The sequence below is a fragment of the Rhincodon typus genome, chromosome 33 (genome assembly GCF_021869965.1).
Source record: "Rhincodon typus isolate 14 chromosome 33, sRhiTyp1.1, whole genome shotgun sequence".
Lineage (NCBI taxonomy): Eukaryota > Metazoa > Chordata > Chondrichthyes > Orectolobiformes > Rhincodontidae > Rhincodon > Rhincodon typus.
Window position 1 is genome coordinate 32057383 of NC_063364.1, and position 19299 is coordinate 32076681.

Sequence of the window (19299 nt, forward strand, 5' to 3'; positions counted from 1 at the left end):
CCTGTTATTTCTGAAGTTCTGGTAACTTACAAAATGTGTAAGCTTTTGTGAGATGTTTAACGTTCTAAATGAAGTTTTTTTCCATTAGGAGATTTGTATCGTGTATATGGCATGTAGCTACTGAAAAGAATTAGAGCAACCTTAAAAAGCTCATTATGTAGGAGTACAGAAATAAATAAAATTTTCCAATATTAAGTATAATATCTGAAAAAAGTAACTATCATTGAACATTGGTTACTTTATGATTTTTACAAAGGGAAGCTCTATTTATAGGGTGAGTGTAAAGTTCTAACAATGACTGATTAGGTAGAAAGAGAGGTTTTCAAGATGCCATGAAATTGCTCAATCTGGTTACTTGAAGTGTTTCTGCATGGGATACACAGGAGTAGTGTTTTATCTCCACTAGTTTTCCCAATACTATTTCCTCACTCCAAACGCACAGACATGTGGACATGTCATAATCATACAACACAGACACACACCCTTTGGTCCAACCAATCCATGTCGACCATAACCCTCCAAATATTTTCTATTCATGGAAAATCAATTACCTGTGACTGTTTGTTTGGTGTATGATGAAAATGTATCACTTCTATTACATAAATTGTGGAACTTAGAGTTCAAGATAGAAGATGATAGATGTTAGTTACTTCTATGAATGGTTTAGTTTTCAAACAAAAGGCCAGAGGATCCTAGTAGCATGGTGATCAGATACACCATTTATTAAAGCAGGTGACGACAGAGCTCTGTTTTGGTGGGAAGATTTTTATATTACTGGGTCTATGACAAGTAGGATAAACATTTGAAAGCCATTAGCTTTGTTTTCAGTTTGAAAGAATCTGGGCTGAGCAAGTGTTTTTTTTTTTTTTTTTTAAAAATTTCAGCTCCGAATCAACTTTAGTTTCTCTCCTAGGACGAGATTAGGACAGTTCAGGGACCAGTTACTTCAAAAATTTTGGTTTGTGGAACTTATAACTCATAAGAGGTTAGCAGTCAGCAGGTTATTGCAACAGAGAAGTTGAGGTTCTTGGGTTTGTGGAAAAGCTCGTGGTAGATTTTTGAAGGACTCATCAAATTGTCTCCACAGTCCATGATAAAGAAACTATCAGGAGTCAGTAAGTAGAAAACTAAAGAGTTAAGATAGGGTATAAGTCTGAGTCTCTGTGACATACAGATTCAGGAAATCAGTTGACATGTTCATTTGCTGTGTGTTTTAGGTCTTGCTAACTACCTTCTGAATTTAGCTGTTTTTGTTTATTTCTTCTTTTGTGTAATACATTCTGTTGTTAAAGAAATCTGCAGCCTTATGAGAATATGTCTCAGTTACTGACTACCATATTAACCAACTAAACAAAAAACGATCTATCAAACCAGATTTTATTCTTGAATCTGACTCCATATTGCCATCAGCTGGGATAATTGTGTCAATGTCTATTATTGATATATTAAAAACCTTGCACCTGTAAGTGCTACTTGGCTTACTTCTTAGAAACCAGCCCTGCTCTAATTACATCCTCCTCCTTCCTAGCACTGCCAATCCTACACTAAGTTTATATAGGCAGGTTCCACTGTCATTAGGAATTTATAAGGACAGATGCATCATTTTATAAATTATGAAACCAGTTCAATTATTCTCCCACCCTCCCTGCTTAACTGAAGATTTGTTTTTGGCCTTGACTCCTTGATTGCAGTGTCACAGAAGTCAGCTTTCAACTCATTGTGTTTGCTCCAGCATTTCAAAAGAACGGTTCTATTAATAGAAACGGGTTGAGATTTACAGATTGGATTTTCATTTCAGCAAGTTCATTGGCTTCTGAGGGTATATTTTACCTTGTGTATGTCTGTCATTTCAGGCTGTTCAAGTAGTGCTGATTTATTTATTTTTAATAATTTAAAAGCTGCTTTAAGATTGCCTGCTCTAGACTTTGTGGAAATCTCTCCTCCTGATGATATTCCACTTCCCAGGTCAGCTTTTCGTTCCCTTGTCCCTGTGAGCCATAACGTCTCACACCTTCATATTAGTGCATTTGCTTTCAGTGATTCTTTTTGGGGTTTTGCAAATTGTCCTTTGTAGTCAGTTGTGACTTTTATGTAGCTGGATACATTCACATTTGTATAATTTGTGTACTGTCATAGTTTTTAAGTTTAATTGTTTTAGTAGAGGTGCATGAGAAATGTTTGCAGGAGGCAATAGCATTGTGACATTGCTGCTAGATTAATAATTATAAGACCCAAGAAATAGTTAGGGAATCTGGGTTCAAATCCCACCATGGCTGATCCAATGATGGTCATGAAAAAATTGCCATAAAGTCCCATCTGATTCACCAACATGTTTAGGGCCCTTTAGTGGTGCAATGGTCATGCCCCATATGCTCAGAAGGTGTGCCATAACATGTTTTAACAGATTGGTTAGAAAAATAGGTTAATAAAAAATATATGTTGTTTTATTTAAAGTCTATAAGCTCCACTTTATTTCACCAATAATGCAGTGAATGTGGATAGTGAAGCAGTTCTTTTCGGGGAAGTAACCAATATTCATCCCTTTCTATGGTGAATTGACTCGTCTCAGCAAAGACATTGAAGTGTTAGAATTGGTGTACTCCTGAATTTGATGGAGTTATTATTTATTAATCTGAACGGCTGTGTCTACCTCTGTTGGATGAATACAAAATTGAACTAGGCAGAGATGCCTACTGTGTTCAAATAAGCCAACTGATGCATGGTCAAACTTGACGGTAATTGAAAAATGGATTACTGCACAGGACCAAAACTTAAGCTAATTGTTAGGAGAGATGAGAAGATGAGAAAGTTCGCAATATTGGGAATTCCACCAGAAGTATTGCAACTCTGGTTATTTAAAGAAAGCAGCATTTTGAACTGTTAGAATTTTGGAGCAGGAAAGGAACTGAGGTGGTTGGGCTTTGAAATTTTTAGCTCTCTTTCTGACTTCTGACCAGCTATGTTAGCAATAACACAGTAAATGTCTTTACAGCAACATATCTGTGATCAATAATGAGCAGGAATTTTGTGAAAAAAATATTAATTTTGTGGGCCTTTCCAGCATTTTTCAGGCTGAAAATATTGATCCCAGTTTTGCAGCTGTCCTGGAGCCTATTATGAACTCTGAAGTTGGAAATGCTGAGCACCCAGAAGGAGGTTCAAACTCTTGTATGGTCATTTTGGATTGGGCCAAATGTTGGGATGAGGTTGCAAAAGAGCGAATAAAGTTATGTAGAGAATTGGATATGAGTAAGTATAGAATATATATTACGTTTAGGATGGTAGTGGATTTCTGACAGTATGTTTTGTGCAAATTAAAAGCGTAGTTCTTTTGGAGAAATTTTGTAATGAGGTCTAGCTTCTTGTGTGGAGAGATTTGAGCAGTTGTAACTTTTCCCTTGTGTCTTTTAATCCCATGTTTCCTTCTCCTTTGCTAAGGTTTCAAAATTGTGACTCAATAAAATCCCTTTTTAAGGAAAAAGAATTAAATTACTATTTCTCCAAAACGGTTTAATTTTCTGATAGTGGGCATCAGCTTGTGTCTCTCTTCTGAACTCTCTCTCTGTCCAAGGCTTAATTGTCACATAGGACTCTAATTATTCATGTGTTTGGTTCGAAGTTATGATATATTTATTGTGTTCTGGGAGCCATTCTTTTTCTGTGTTGCTTTTAAAATTACCGATTGTTTGTTCCTTTTTATTAATTGTTGATCTACGTCCTCACAGCAATTCAATCTTGTAGCCCTGAGGTATTGTGGACCTGCCTCACATCCAGACATTGTTGGGCAAAAGTTTGTGACTGGATTGAAATCTTCCAAACTAATGAGAATTCTGCAAATTGGCCACCTCTGACGCCTGATATTGTGAATCAGGGCACACATTGCAGTAACTACATGAGAAATCAGATATTGGACATGTTGGCAAGGTAAATATCTCCAATTTTATGAATATATGTGCCACCCTAGCATCAAAAGCCTAGTTTTCTCTTTGAGTACCTGCATTTGTAAATAAACAAAACTGGTAGTACAGTGATTGAATGAACCACAAAGGTCTTTGATATTAGGAATGTAGAGACTAAGCCTTTCTTTCTACCATTATTCTATTATGCCCAACGGCCATTGTTAATTTTAAAATAAATCATTCCTCTTCTCAATCTTTTCAAAATAAGCACTGGCAAGTCGTACAATCAACCTCCCAATAGTCCACGGATCCATTTTTCACAAAAGTTGTTCAAGTTTAATTTATTTTTTAAGAAAACTTAGTTATAACTCTCAAAATTTGAAGATTGAGTTGCCCAAGAGTGCAAATTTTTTTTGTTATCTGTGGACCAGAAGTAGGGATGATTTGTGAATTTATTACTGCAACCTCTTGGTAATTTGTTTTTTTTTATATTTGCCTCAACAGAAAAGGAGTATTCATCCGTTCAGAGCTAGCAGACTTTAGACAGCTCCTGGTCAGACTAAGCGGCTCGGGGGGAGTGATGCAGAAACCTCACCCAGTTCCAGTTTACCAGTCTCCTGATGGGCTTGACTTCTACAGCTGTTTCATCCTCTTCTGCCTTGAGCATGAGCTGCGCTATCTTTTGTATGCTTACCTGGATTATTATGGGTGAGTGGATTTCTGGAGATTGGTTTGGGGTAATGATTTATTTCAGCAGTGGCAGTGGCACAGCCAAGTGCGGTTGGAGCAGTGTTATCGGTTTAGCAGCGGACTCGAGGCATCAGAGCAGAGGAGCTGGGATCCAGGCCCATGACTGAGCTAGAAGTTGGAGCTGTTCCAAAGACCATCCAACTTTATCAAGAGAAGACTATAAGATGAGGATAGGGTCAAGCTGAGCTGTGATGCTCTCCATGATTAAATAGCCAGATACTGGCTGTTCTGAAGGAGGGTCACTCGACCCAAAACGTTAACTCTGATTTCTCTCCACAGATGTTGCAGACCTGCTGAGCTTTTCCAGCAATTTCTGTTTTGTTGTTGTTGTTGCACCTGCTGGCTGTATTTGGGCTCACTGAAGTGTGACCACTTGGGTGAGATAACAAAGAGAAATGGAATCATGCTGCGTCAAAACTAAACATCTGAAAAGGAAGGGAATATAATTGGAGATTAAGAAACTGGATATTGTTTAAAATGCAGTTCTTTCTTCAGGATCTCTCTAGAGTGAACATGTCTCTATGCCACGGTGAGTGGATCCAGCAATGAACAATTTATTAACTAGATAATCAGACTAAATTATTTCCACTTATCATAACCATAGTTTTTATAAATATGTAAATGTTTTATACTGCCTTAATCTGGCAGAAGTGTGACTTACAGAAATGCAGAGAAGAATGGTGACTAAAAATTCAAGCAATGTACTTTATAAGCCTGCCTTTACTGCAGCTCACACTTGGGTCCTGGCTATGTTTTACAGAATATAACCAAAAACGTTCTTTCCCATAAACTCATGTGATTGATTCTCTTCCCTGGAATATGCCAGTACTCACCAGTAGTGCATGTTCTTAATCTATTGGAGCTGCAGTATGAATCATTTGGACTCTGAGGTCAGCAACCCTCAGGGTCAAGTTCTCTGGGGTATCCATCCAGGAGCAGCTCTTTTCAGTTACTGGATGAGTCCATCATTAAAGATGAATGCATAGGAGAAAAGAAGTTAAATATTGAAGTTGTGGAATGCCAAGTTTGTAGTTTAAAACTGCAGATTTTGAAAGGAAAAGAAGATCCGTTTGTAAATGTATCATGCGCAACCAACTTCAAAATGTAAATAAACTCCCCAGGATCCACTAGGATCAGTGATCAGAAATACTGACTGGACATTAAGCAGAACAGCAAAGTCCTCCTGTATATGTCCCATGGTGGCAAGTTGCAAAAAACACAAGTTGTTTAAAAAAAGCTGCTGAAGTTGACGGCTTCCTCTTGAGAGGCCCAATTGTTTGTCAGGCTGGTATGATCCCGTTCACAAGTGTCTACACACCCTGAGCAAGGGGTTAACTTGTCTATGTGTTCTTCGGGGTATATCCAAATCTGCCAGGAATCCCTAACCCAGTTTCCTTGGGAATCCAGTGCAGTATTTGCTTCAAATTGAGCTTTATTTTTCCTGCAGGTGCAGCATTGTTGTAAGCAAATTTAACTGCCATCTTTGCCTGAGTTACAACTGTGATAACAACCAAAATATTCCATTGGACGTACAGTGCTTTGTCAAATTTGGCGCTTTGTATTTTTTTTTAATAAATGCAAGATTTTCTTTAAATTCAGATTCTGGGAAAACTTAACTCATAAGCTGGTTGCCAGCATTTGCAATGCAAAATCCAGCTCCTTATCCCTAGATTAAGACCCACAAATAGTTGTCTCAGCAGCTGGAATCAGGAGCCAGGTTTGTGAATCCTGACAGCTGGCTCATAAACTGCCAGTCCATCCAGATCCAAATTAAAACAGCACCAGTTTAAAGGCAGCTTCCATATGTAGACTTTTAGATACAGCTATAAATGGGATAATGATTCTCATGCTGTACCTATTCTTTCAGATAACTCTTTTGAGCTGAACATTACTTAAATCCCCAAACCAGCTTAGAATTTAATTTAAAATGAATCCTTGTAACTACCAGATGTCACAATAGCTATATGTTGTTACAGTTAATGGGTGTTTCAGTTGGGATTTTTCACTGGATAGATTGGTGTGACTTAAAGAAGATCATGAATAGGACTGAGACAGGGTTTGTTCATGTGTTGAATTTATAACAAAGCTATCTCTTGCGGTTGCTGCTTCTGCATTCTGTCCTCCCTCGCAATCCTTCAGAGGATGGGGATTCAAGAATATCTTGAAATATGAAATATCCCAACCCACATTATGAGCTTTCTTTTCACGTGTTAAAAAAGGAGAATGATTAATTACTAGAGAACTGAGCATATTTTGTTGTCTTTTTAAAAAGCACATTTTCTTTTAATTTGCTTGACTCGTGTGTTTTTTCAGTGATTGTGAGATTTTTCTCATGTTACTGTAACTCCCTTCCTTCAGAGTTATACAAATGACCTAAAGATCACGATGTGGCTGATGCTTTACTGATCTTTACAATAAACCTATTTTCAGACCAGTGTCATTTTTGTTTTTTTTTGTTAGCTTTGGATAAATGCCTTTATCATCAGCTTTGCATTGTGTACAGTTTGCAAAAGTGGCCTGCAATGGCTTTTGCTTACCACCAAGCTGTGATTTTAAAATTGCAATGTCTCATTCTGATGGTTGATTCCTCTTTCGCTTCCTCTGTGCAGGCAAAATGATGCCATCGTAAAACACTTGGATGGTAACAATATAAAAGTAACTCCTCTGTACTTATTGACAACCAATTTGCTTCAGTAAAACACCATTGAATGCCAACAATAATAATCCAAGTGTAGACCCCAGATGATCCAAAAAATATGTAGTTTTGTAGAGCTTGGTACTTCTAATATTGCATAATTAGTTTGTCTGTTGTGCGTTTAGTTTGCTATTTCTTATTTCCTTTCCTCTAACCCTATAAGCTACTATAATGGCTATGGTGGTGCTGGATCAGAATTCTGATGTCAGGAATTCAAATTGCACCATGGCAAATTTTGAGATTGGTCATTTTGGCAGACTTATTGTATTAAAGTAGCTGCTAAGTTGTCGCTAAGGTCTAACTGGTTTGCTAATAGCCCTCAAGAAAGGCCAGTGCAATTTATACAAAATGGTTGAACCATCGGAGCAGCTAAGGCTGAGTTAAAATGCAGCATTCTTCATTTCATCCATGTTCTAAGAATAAAACATGAATAATTACTGATGAAAAATAAAGGTAGAGTGCTGACATTTTACTAATAATGTTAGTCTTGTCAGTAGCTCACCAACAGTAGCTGACATGTCACCTACGTCTGGGTCTTGACTATTGTCCCTGTTAAAATGTCTTGAGAGATTTGAAGACTTTGATAAAGAATTCTCCCCCTCTAATACAGCATGCTTTTATACACCAGTGTAGTACCTCAAAGTGGTTGTGCCAATAATCCAGACTCTTGTTCTACTTCACTTCATGGTCATTATAGTTAATCACAATGTTGAAAAGCTGGCTACTTTTGGAAGATTTTTTTAAATGTCCTTTGTAATTTATTTAGTGACAGCTTGGCAAACATCCAGCATGATCTCGGAGAAGCTTTTTTTATTTTAATTAACTCTTAAAGCCTTTCAAACAGAGAACTTCAACTGTATGACCGATTTGATGAGAGACTAGTTTTTCTCTGGAAGCCTGTTTTCAGTAAGTCAGCAGTCAGAAAGAGACTGTGCGTTTCTCTTGTGTAATTGTCAATTAGGTTGCCCGTCCTTCATGTCATTCCAGAAATCTGAAACTGGATTTTCACGGTGGCATCAGGAGTCTGATGCACAGACCTCCCATAGCAAAATTCCATGCTGTTTTGAATTGAAAACGTTCTAATTAGGCCAGTGGTGAACTGCCTGTAGACAGTGAGTGGAAAAGGCAGTCAGAAGCCATATGGAGCATGCCTTTACCTTGCATACAAGTGTTCACGTTGCTGCCTGGTCTCTTCAGCAAGATAATGTGAGAGATCTGGCACAAGGTCTCCTATGTCCCCTAAATGTTTTTGCTGCCTCTTTTTTTAAAAAAAAAAAAAAATCTACTACCTCCTTTGAACAGGACAACTGTGCACTTGTGTAAGATTGTTTTTGTATTTGCAGAATTCACTTTTTTGAAAGTCAAATTCTTGTCCTCTCCTATCTAGTAACAAGTTCCTTGATTAGCTTAAAGAGCTGTTAATTGGCAATCAATGGTTTCCCCATGTTCTGTGCCCCCCTCTTTCAAAATTTGCTTGCTTCTCAGAGATGGCAGGATCCAGAGACTCCCTCTAGGAATGTAGTTTGTAAATCACACCAGTTCCCATCACAATGGTTTTCAAAAACTAAATTTGTTAAATTTATATTTAGCTAAATGAAAAAGTGGTATGTGCGTTTTCAGTTTGGTCACAACAGCAGGGCATATGACATTGTGATGATCATCACAATGAATTATTTTCTTGGTAAGCGAGTATTTTTGATCTTTTGAATATTTGGAGGAAGCAAACAATATATCTTCAGTTATTACTTGAATGAACTAAGTGCTTGAGAAAAGATTTACAGGGATTTGGGAATGTTCTCTGTCAGTCGCAAATGTACACTGCAGGGAGAACAGTACCACATATGTATCAAAGGTTGTTCCTTTGTTAACATGTGGCACAACTGGGAAGTTTAAAATTTCAGTGCGTGTGAAAGAGATTGAGAGGGATCCTTGGTTATGGATAATAAATAGGGGAATAGAATCAAAAATGGCTCAGTATGATGGGCTGAATGGCCTGCTTCTGTGTCGATGCTTCTTCATTCAATAGTTCTTATCTTTGTGGGCAAAACACCATAAAATGAAATTCCCACCCTGTGTGGAAATAGTCATGAAATACTATACAAGAAATTGATGGCGGTGAGTTAATCAGCAACTGAAGTGAGAAAAGGTGTTAAAAATTTGGATGTAAAGTCTGTAAGAACCTAACACAATAATAATTATGATCAAGTGTTGCTAGTGTGTTAACCCATCTCTCTTTTGGATATTGATCTCCCTGTGGTTTGTTTCCATTATGTTTTGGCTTTCTTTTCCATTCACAGCATTGACGGCTATAGTTTTTATTTCTTCAAATTGTGTTTGTTTGAATGAATAGTTGAGACATTTTTTTAAAATCTATTTCTCTCCTGTATCTACAATACTTGGAGTTGCGCTGCTGAGTTATTGCTTTAAAGATATTTATTGTAACATACTTCCCCCATGTGGATGATTTATGTAATGCATTTTAAATTACACCATGTTAGGTAGATAAGATACACCAATTTACAGTTTTCTCCTTTTTCCTGCCTCTTCCTACCCAAACGTTGTTGAGACTGTAGACATGGGAGCAAGGAGTACCTCCTTTCTGTTTATACCCTTTGTTATCTTACATGTGGCACATTACCATGTCCAGATTTTAATCTAATTTATCACAAGTTGATTTTGGTGAGGATGTCATTTCAAATGTGTGTTTGGCTCCTTTGATTTTCTGGTTCACTAAGCCTCCCCCCCACTTTTCTGTACCCCACCAATGAAAAATCACAAGAATGGAGCAAGCTTAACTGTGCTTCTGGATTAAAAAAAATTGCAAGCTGTACTTGGGTAAATTTCTTTGAAAGTGGACTCCCCATATTTACATGGGATTAAAAATAACATTCACCACTTTATTTCAAACTAACTGAGTCTGTTTTGTTGTGAATGATGAATGTTTAAGATTTGTAAATTGACTTGATTATCCAATTGTACGTATAATTATCATACTCGCAAATATTGGCAGTTGATAGATTTAAAGATATGTTTCTCATATTTCGTGACCCCTGAAGACTGATTTTATTGTTGCCTTTTTTAACAGGTTGAAACCCTCCAACTGTCCTCTACTAGATGATAGAGCACTCCATGCGGCTCATCCCTGGTTTGAGTTTCTAGTGAGAATGAGAGAGGTTGCTGATAAGCTAGGTATTCCTTGTATTCTTTGTAACAGTTTAATTTAAGTAACCAATTTTAAATTGTTTAATGCCTACGTAATTTGATTGAGCTATAGCAATGTTGACGGCGTCAATATCCAACCGAGGGAAGTGAATTACCTGTCAGTGGTTCCGTATTTTGGTATTCCTCATGGTTTACGTCCGATTACTAATACTAAATAATTTCACATCTGTTCAGTGCAGATGGAATGGAATTTTGGTGAAAAATATCATTAGTAACCACATTGCAATGCTTATTTTGTAACTTGGCCTGCTGTGGAAGGGCTGTCACTTGTCAATCCAGCCACATAGATGGTGGTTAATGCAGAAGTGGTATACATCCTGTGTGCAGCCCATAGTTTCTGAATCAGGGAGACAATCATCTTGTTCTAGAGCCGGGGCTAAGGACATTTCCTTAGGCTAGGAGAAGAATTTGGAGAGGGCAGAGAGGAATCCAGTAGTTGTCATCCGTGTTGACATTGGTAGGACTAGAAAGAAGGTTCTGCTGAAAGATTTTGAATAGTCAGGAGACAAAAAGCAGAACCTCCTAGGTGGTAATCTCCGGTATACTACCTGAGCCACCAGCAAACTGGCATAGTGTAAAGAAAATCAATGAGTTGTATGTGTGGCTGAAAGATTAGTGTAGGCGGAATGGATCTCAGTTAATGGGGCGCTGGTACCAATACCAGAATAGGAGGGAGCTGATCTGGTGGGACAGGCTTCACTTGAACTGTGCTGGGACCAGTGTCCTGGCGAATCAAATAACTACAGCTATAGAGGGGTCTTGAAACTAATTAGAGGGGTAGAGAGAAAATGTAGACTTACAAAGCAAAAGGATATGTCAGCATGGTAGGGCAGCTATTTGGTCAATAATACCTAGAGTGGGACAGGAAGGAAGAAAGCATACAAACACAGAAAAACAGCAGTAAATGGGGTGGGGCGGCAGGGAGGAAGAGGAGGAGGAGGAGGAGGCAGAAAAGAAGTTGTAAAAATGCAAAATGAATGGCTCTTGAATGAATGTAGTACTTGGAACAAAATAAATGAATTAATGGCACAAATACAGATTAACAGTATGATCTTATAGGCATTACAGAGGTAATGGTTACAACGGGATCAAAGCTGGCAACTAAATATTCTGGGATACGTGACTTTGAAGGGAAGGATAGTGAAGTACTGTTGTTGGTGAATTGGCTAATTAATAGAAGACAAAGTTGGGATAAAGGAGACATTTTCAGCTGGGCAACTTGTAACCAATGGAATCCCACAAGAGCAGCAATGGGGCTACAGTTATTTACAATATATATTAATGATATGGATGAGGAAAGTAGATGTAAATGACACAAAAATAGGTGGAAAGGCAAGTGGTAAGCATGACAGAGTCTATAGAGGAATACAGACAGTTACGTGAGTGGGTAAAATCTTGGCAGATGGAATTAATGAAGGGAAATGTAAGGTTATACACTTTTAGCAGGAAGAATAGAGGAGTTGAATATCATTTAAATGGAGAAAGACTGCAGAAAGCTACAGCACAGGGACTTGGGAATCCTTGTCCATGAATCTCAAACTGCAAGCATCCAAGTTCACTAGGTATTAGGGAAGTTAAGTGGAACATTAGCCTTCATTTCAAAGAGAATGGAGTGTAAAATTAGGAAGGTTTTGCTAAAGTTATACAAGGCACTAGTCTGTCCACAACTGTGAACAGTTTTGGTTTCTTTATCTAAGGAAAGATGTACTGCCGTTGAAGGTAGCAAGAGAAGGTTCATTAGGCTGATATTGGGCTTGGAAGGACTATTTTATAAAGAGAGGTTGGGCCTGTACATGTTAGAATTTAGAAGAATGAGAGACCTTAGTGAAGCATACAAGATTCTTGGAGTACTTGACAAGATAGATGTGGAAAGATTTCTTTTCTCCCTTTTATAGGAGAGTCTAGGACCAGAGGGCATCATCTCAGAAAAGGGGGTCACACATTTAAGATCGAGATGAGAAGGAATTTTTTTTCTCTTAATGGGCCAAAAATCTGGGACTTTTTTTATTGTAAAGGGCTGTGCAGGATTGATCATAAGTATTTTCAAGTCTGAAATAGACAAATTTGTAATCAATTAAAGAATCGAAGGAAAAGGAAGCAAAGTGAAGTTGAGGATTATCAGATCAGCCATGATCTTTTTGAATGGCGGAGCAGACTCAATGGGCTAAATAGCCTACTTCTTCTATGTCTTATTATCTCACTTCCTGACCCAGTTAGTTTGATATTATATGTTACATGACATTGTGTACTTCATCCACGCTTGAGGAGATGCTTCATATTTCAGTCTTGGCCACATCGATCTTCGTTCTGTCCTTTTGTAGACACATCTGTGACATTCCAAGCGAGTCTAGCCAATGCTCAAATGCTGATTCCCAGCAATCAAGCCAGTGTCAGCAGCATGCTGCTAGAGGGACACACTCTGATGGCATTAGCCACTATTATGTTTGCTCCTGGAGGAATTGATCAGGTGAGTTGAAATGAACCAAACCTTTACCCTTGGCTGCTGTATTTTTTTTTTTTGCTTCTAGTATTGAAGTTAGAATGGAGGCACTTGAGTTTCTTGTAGCCAAAGGTCTCTTTTTTTTTTTTTTTTTTGCTATTTTATGATTGTTATTATTTTAAGAACATTTGCTTTCCTGGAACTCATGTTGCAGAATCTGTGGTAACATGGCCTATTGTATCTCATTTCACTTTAGAGTTTGAAATTATGTTCTGATATTTGCAGTACTCTGCCATGTATCACAAATCACCAATCTTTCAATCACACAATATAGGAAACAGCTGGAATCTTCAAATTATATGATTCCGAACGAGGCCATTAAACTTAGGTGTTTGAAAGTTATCCACTAGTTGCCATCGTTATGCTCAAAAGTTACTCCATTCACTGCCCACTGTAAATCACCTTTCTTCCTGAAATGTTAGAACATTTTCACCCTCCACATGTACCACCTGTCATGCTGAAAATTTCCAATATCTGCAGTATTTTGTTTTTATTATAAAGAAAAATCTTTATCTCTGGTTTCTTTAGGTAATGCGGGAAGGAAAAGATGTTAGTGATTCTCTCTGGAAAGTAGACTCTCAGTTGCTGAAGATGGCACTGTCTCCTTATCCCAAGTTGCGCACTGCTCTTTTTCCACAGCTCACTCCTTCTGGCATTCCACCGTTGGACATCTCTCTGTATCATCTCTTGCAGGTATTCATGGTGAATCGTTTATTGATGGATTGGGTTTTTCTGATTTCTAAGAAGGTTTTGAAACACGGTTGCATTTTGTGTGTTTTTCTTGGGGTGAAGGGGAGGGTTTTGTTGTGTAACCATGATGAAGATCATGTGCTATGTTTGTCTTTTGTCTCGACCCTCCATTTTTCCTTTGTGCATGCTTGATTCTTGAGTGTACGATTGTATCCACCTGATGAATGAGCTTGTACCAGGTGGTGTACTCCTTAGAGATGATATAAAACAGACTGACTTGATCCATCCTTGTGTTTGCCATAACCTAAAGTTAAAAGACCATGAAATGTAATCTATGAATCGCAGCTAACAGGAGCTATTGATCTGTGTCTGCATGGTTTGTTTGAATCAGTTCACAACTTTTTTTGGAGCTAATTTGCTGTTCTTAATTAGTGGATTCTGTTGAGATTAAAATGAAATAACGTTGTAACCCATGGTATTTTGTGTAATCAGATATGTGTGCAGGTAGCATATTAATGGCTGTAATTCATCATTCATTTCCTTGTTTAAATTCAAGACAACTGACCTAATAAGTGTATAGTTTTCAACAAAACTGCTTTGGAAACTTATCTAATCTAATTTTTTTAGTACTTGATTATTTATTAATTTGATTAGAAATCAGTACATTATGGGTTAATTTTCATCCATTCAAAACCCATTCACTTAGAGTTAAAATTGCCCTGGCCCCAAGTATTTACTCAGACATCAGTCTTAAGTAGTGGAAGTGGCAATAGCAGAACTGTACGCTTCAAAGGAAGATATTTTCAGGGTTTGCACATTTTCAAAGCAGAAACTTTATAACTAGGCAGAATTTGGGCATAGTATTTGACTTCAATACTGCTTAGGTTGGAAGTAAAAACTCAAGTGTTTCTGCCCTTAATCTCTGTTCAGTGATATTTAATTGGAAAGTAGACAGGTGTAAAGGAGCATCATTTCCATGTCAACTGACATTGAAAGTGTATCCCTGTTCCTTCAATGTTGCTGGGTCAAAATCTTGGAACTCCCCACCGACTGGGAGAAAATTCACTACACAGCTTGCCAATAATTCAAGAAGGAAGTTCACTCCCACTTTCTCAAGGGCAGTTAGGGAAGGATAATCAATGTTGATGTTGCTTGTGATATCCACACCCCATAAACAAATATATTTTAATAAATGCCTAGCAAAGGCAAAATTAATACAAATTTTATTATAGCCCTCTTCTTACTTACTGAACCCCACAATAATCTGCCAATATTAATCATTCTGCCTTGCACATGAAGAAATGCATGCTGGAGTGACAATATGAGGGCTTTGATTTTTGTGGAACTATGTGATACATTAATTGCCATTATTGTTTTAAAGTAATGACACTGGATTTCTCTTCTAAAGATTAATCTAGAGTTCATTATATGTGATTTTTATTTAAATGTACAATGGTGTACAGTATAATATTAATATGGAGTTGAGATTTGGGTACGGCCCACGGAAATGCCTGCCTTGCAGCAAGGGCTATCCATTTCCTACTGCAACAGCCTTTGGCCAGGGTCTGCCTTATTCGCCTGCTCCATCACCTGACTTACTCATTTGTCATCTGAGGCCTTGTTCTTGGCTTTTGCTCCAGAGCCAACTGTAACTGCAGGAGCAACCATCACACTGTCCACTTGGTAAGCAGCTCTCGCAGGCATGCTGTTCTCAATTTCTTTTTATATTTCATTTGTGGGATGTGGGCATTGCTGGTAGAGCTTGCATTCATTGTTCACCCATAATGGCCCTTGAACTAAATGACTTGCCTGGCCACTACAGAGGGCAGGAAAGAATCAACCACATCGCTGTGTGTCTGAAGTTACACGCGGGCCAGACAAGGTAAGGATGGCAGATTTTCTTCCCTAAAGTGCAATAGTGAACCAGAAGGGTACTTTTTTTAACGATCAACTGTGATTATGTGGTCGCCATTAAATTAGCAATTATGACTCCAGCACATTTGTTTGGTTATTGGTTTATTGGTTTATTTATTATTTATTTGATTATTGGTCCAATGACATTACAATGGATCTACCTCCCTTTTAAAGGCATGGGAACACTGATGGCAGTCAATGAATTGCCAGTGAATGACATTTAGTTCTGTCACAACTTCTTGAAATGGCCACAGTGGAATTGTATCAACTTTCCAGTCAGTTGCTGGGATCGCTGCCAGGGCCATTTCATTCAGTATGATGTGTGTATTAAGTATCAATCAGAATATTGTTTTATTCACAGGTGGGATGTGGGCATTGCTGACTGGTCAGCATTTATTACCTGTCCCTAGGTACCTTTCAACTGAGTGTCTTGTTTCACAAGTGTTTATGGGTCAGCTGTGGCTCAGCGGTTGAAAACTCTTGTCTCTGAGTCAGAAAGTCAAGGGTTCAAGGCCCAGTCAAAGACTTGAGTGCATGATCCAGGCTTTCAGTTCCTGTGCAGTACTGAAAATATTTCAAAAGCTCACTCATTTTCAAAGATTACTTTTTCATTTCTGAGGATAAAGTGCAATGGTGCCATCTCGGTAAGGGTGATTTTTTTTTTCAAAAGGAACATTTGCAACAAGAATGTAAGAAACTGATGAGAATTTAAGTTGACTGGCATGAAGTCAACTGGATGACTAATATTGCTGTTCCACAGTGTGTTCAGGGCATGATAATGGGCAGGATAATTTTTCGAGGTTCATAATGTTATATCCTCAGTTGCAATGTATTGGAAATGTCATTCTTGGCTAGGGTTAGAACTGCAGACTTCAGGTGAAAGCAAACTATTTAACAATCAGTGAGCAGTGAAGAAACATTTATGCACACATGCATTATGATAAACAGGAAGCATTTTTTGATCCCATAATCAAATAAATGGAATGTTTAAGTAGCAAAAAGGTATGTGGAGTCTAAAACTTAACACATGGATGTATTAATATGTAGTTTTATTTGAATTTGAAGATGAAGTTTGTCAGATTTTTGTATCAAGTTATCAAGGATGATTGCATCTGTAATTGGTGCTGTTTCAATATTGTTGCCCAAACAGATGGGCCTTCATTTGTTCATGGAATGTGGGTGTCACCAGTTAATGCAGCACTTATTACCCATCCTTAATTGTGCTTGTGAGGTTTAGTAATGAACCACCTTCTGGAAATCCTAAGGTCCTTATGGTGTAGGTACTCCTGCAATGCTGTTAGGAAGGTATTTCCTGGACTTTGACTCCATACAGTGAAGAAATGATGTAGATTCAAATCAGGATGGTCACTCAGGGGAACTTGCAGGTTGTGGTGTTCCTATGCATCTGTTGTCTTCTCCTTTATAGTTAGTAGAGGTCAGAATTGAAAGGTGCTGTTGAAGGAGTCTTGAGTTAATTTGTGAAGTAAATGACTGGCCTAAGGAAACATATTTGTTTTATATTTGAATTGTGATTATGACACGACTAAGCACAGTCATAGAGTAATACAGCATGGAAACAGACCCTTCAGTCTAACTTGACCTGCCACATGACATCACAACTCTTGTACTCAATGTTCTGACCAGTGAAGGCAAGCGTGCCAAGCACCACCTTCACCACCCTGTCTACCTGTGACTCTACTTTTAAGGAAGGAACTATGCAAATGCACCCCAGGTCTCTGTTTGGCAACACACCCCAGGGTCCTATCATGAATTGTATAAGTCCTGCCCTGGTTTGCCTTACCAAATCGCGACACCTCACATTTATCTAAATTAAACTCCATCTGCCACTCCTCGGCCCATTGGCCCATCTGATCAAGGTCCCGTTGTAATCTGAGATAACCTTCTCCACTTTCCACTACACGACCTATTTTGGTGTTATTTGCAAACTTGCTAACCATATCTCCTATATTCACATCCAAATGACAAAAAGCAGTGGACCCAGCACCAATTCTTGTGACGCACTGCTGGGCACAGGACTGGTGCATCAAATATAGACTTTGGCAAGGAAAGTTACACAGCATTTTAAAAATCAACTTCATTTAGAGTGCCAGAGAATCAAGCAAGTGGCACAGCAACATAACTGAACTCCTTCACATTAGTCTTGTAAGGAAAAATGTAGGGAAAAACATACAAAATTTGATAAAATATTTGGATCTTTGAGGAAAATCATAAGATCATACTATATGGAACAAAAGAACACTACTTATCACATAGAAACTGCTTCTTCAGCTCCTTCCTCAAGCCTTAAAGTTTGACATTTATCCTCCTTCCTCATAAGATGTAGTGAGGCCTGTATTCTGAGTTTTGAATGAGATGATTTTCAAGACTATACTCTGAGGGAGGCTCTTGGCAAAAAAAATCAATTCTGTCTGTCTTGTGCACGGATCCCTGAGGAAACAAGTATCCAAAAAAAAGGTTGTGCTGCATGTACGCAGCATAAATTTAATTGTAAAAGATCTGAGCATAGGTCAGAGGTTTATGATGGTGAACAGTGCTTTAATTTATTTTTCCATTTTTGTGCTTGCCTTTACTGGCCATTGCATTGAGTATAGGCGTTGGGAAGTGATGATATTGCAGCTGTACAGGATACTGGTTAGGCACTTATAGAATACTGCATTCAGTTCTGGTCTCCCTGCTATAGGGAAGATGTTAAACTTGAAAGCGTTCAGAAAAGGTTTACAACGATATTGCTGGGATTGAAGGGTTCGAACAGTAGGGAGAGGTTCAATAAGCTGGAGTGACCTTATAGAGGTTTGTAAAATTGAGAGGCATGGATAGGGTGAATAGCCAAGTCTTTTTCCCAGGTTAGGGGAGTTCAAAGCTGGAGGGCATAGGTTCAAGGTGAGAGGGGAAAGATTTAGAAGGAACCTAAGGGGCAACTTTTTCACGCAGAAGGTGGTGCATATATGGAACAAGCTGCCAGGGGAAGTGGTGGAGGCTGGTACAATCACAACATTTAAAAGGCATCTAGATGGGTACATGAATAGGAAGGGTTAAGACGGATATGGGCCAAATGCTCGCAAATGGGACGAGATTAATTTAGGATATCTGGTCAGCATGGACAAGTTGGACCGAAGGATCTGTTTCTATGTTTTACATCTCTGACTCTCTGACCTCATTCTTGTCGTGCAGAATGCTACCCATTCCTTTTCATTTGTTCCTTTCCCAACTCGGGCTTTCTGAACCACTGCCATTATAATGGATTTATTTAAGGTATAAAATAATGTTGACTGAGGATTTTTAAACTTGAACCACGAGCAAAGGAAAATGTTCATTTGGTTTGAAGACACATGTAACTGCTTAACAATAATCAGAAATCCAGAAATGAGAAACACTGTACAGGGTATAAAGGCTCTAATTTTCATTTTCAGTTGAACATGAATGAATAACTTCTAAATAGGTTAGATTTATACAACATATATACGTGTTAACTATGGAACAAGCATATCCTTGTGTGAGTAAATTAGTGGTCAAGACCTGCATTGAATATCAGTGCCCACTTTTCAGTGATTACAGATGGGTACTTTTTTTCAGTGTTCATTGTCCATGATTTTTCTTTTCCTCTCTTT

The 19299-nt window shown here is 38.2% G+C and overlaps 1 protein-coding gene across 1 annotated transcript in view; it reads left to right on the forward strand.

Moving 5' to 3' along the window:
* Nucleotides 1–19299, forward strand: part of spg11 (SPG11 vesicle trafficking associated, spatacsin) — a 121847-nt gene that overhangs the window by 37103 nt on the left and 65445 nt on the right. Inside the window, exons 9-14 of the mRNA XM_048615764.1 lie at nt 3021–3249; nt 3726–3924; nt 4404–4607; nt 10430–10533; nt 12888–13033; nt 13595–13759. Coding sequence (XP_048471721.1) covers nt 3021–3249; nt 3726–3924; nt 4404–4607; nt 10430–10533; nt 12888–13033; nt 13595–13759 — 1047 coding nt within the window. The remainder of the gene's footprint in view (nt 1–3020; nt 3250–3725; nt 3925–4403; nt 4608–10429; nt 10534–12887; nt 13034–13594; nt 13760–19299) is intronic.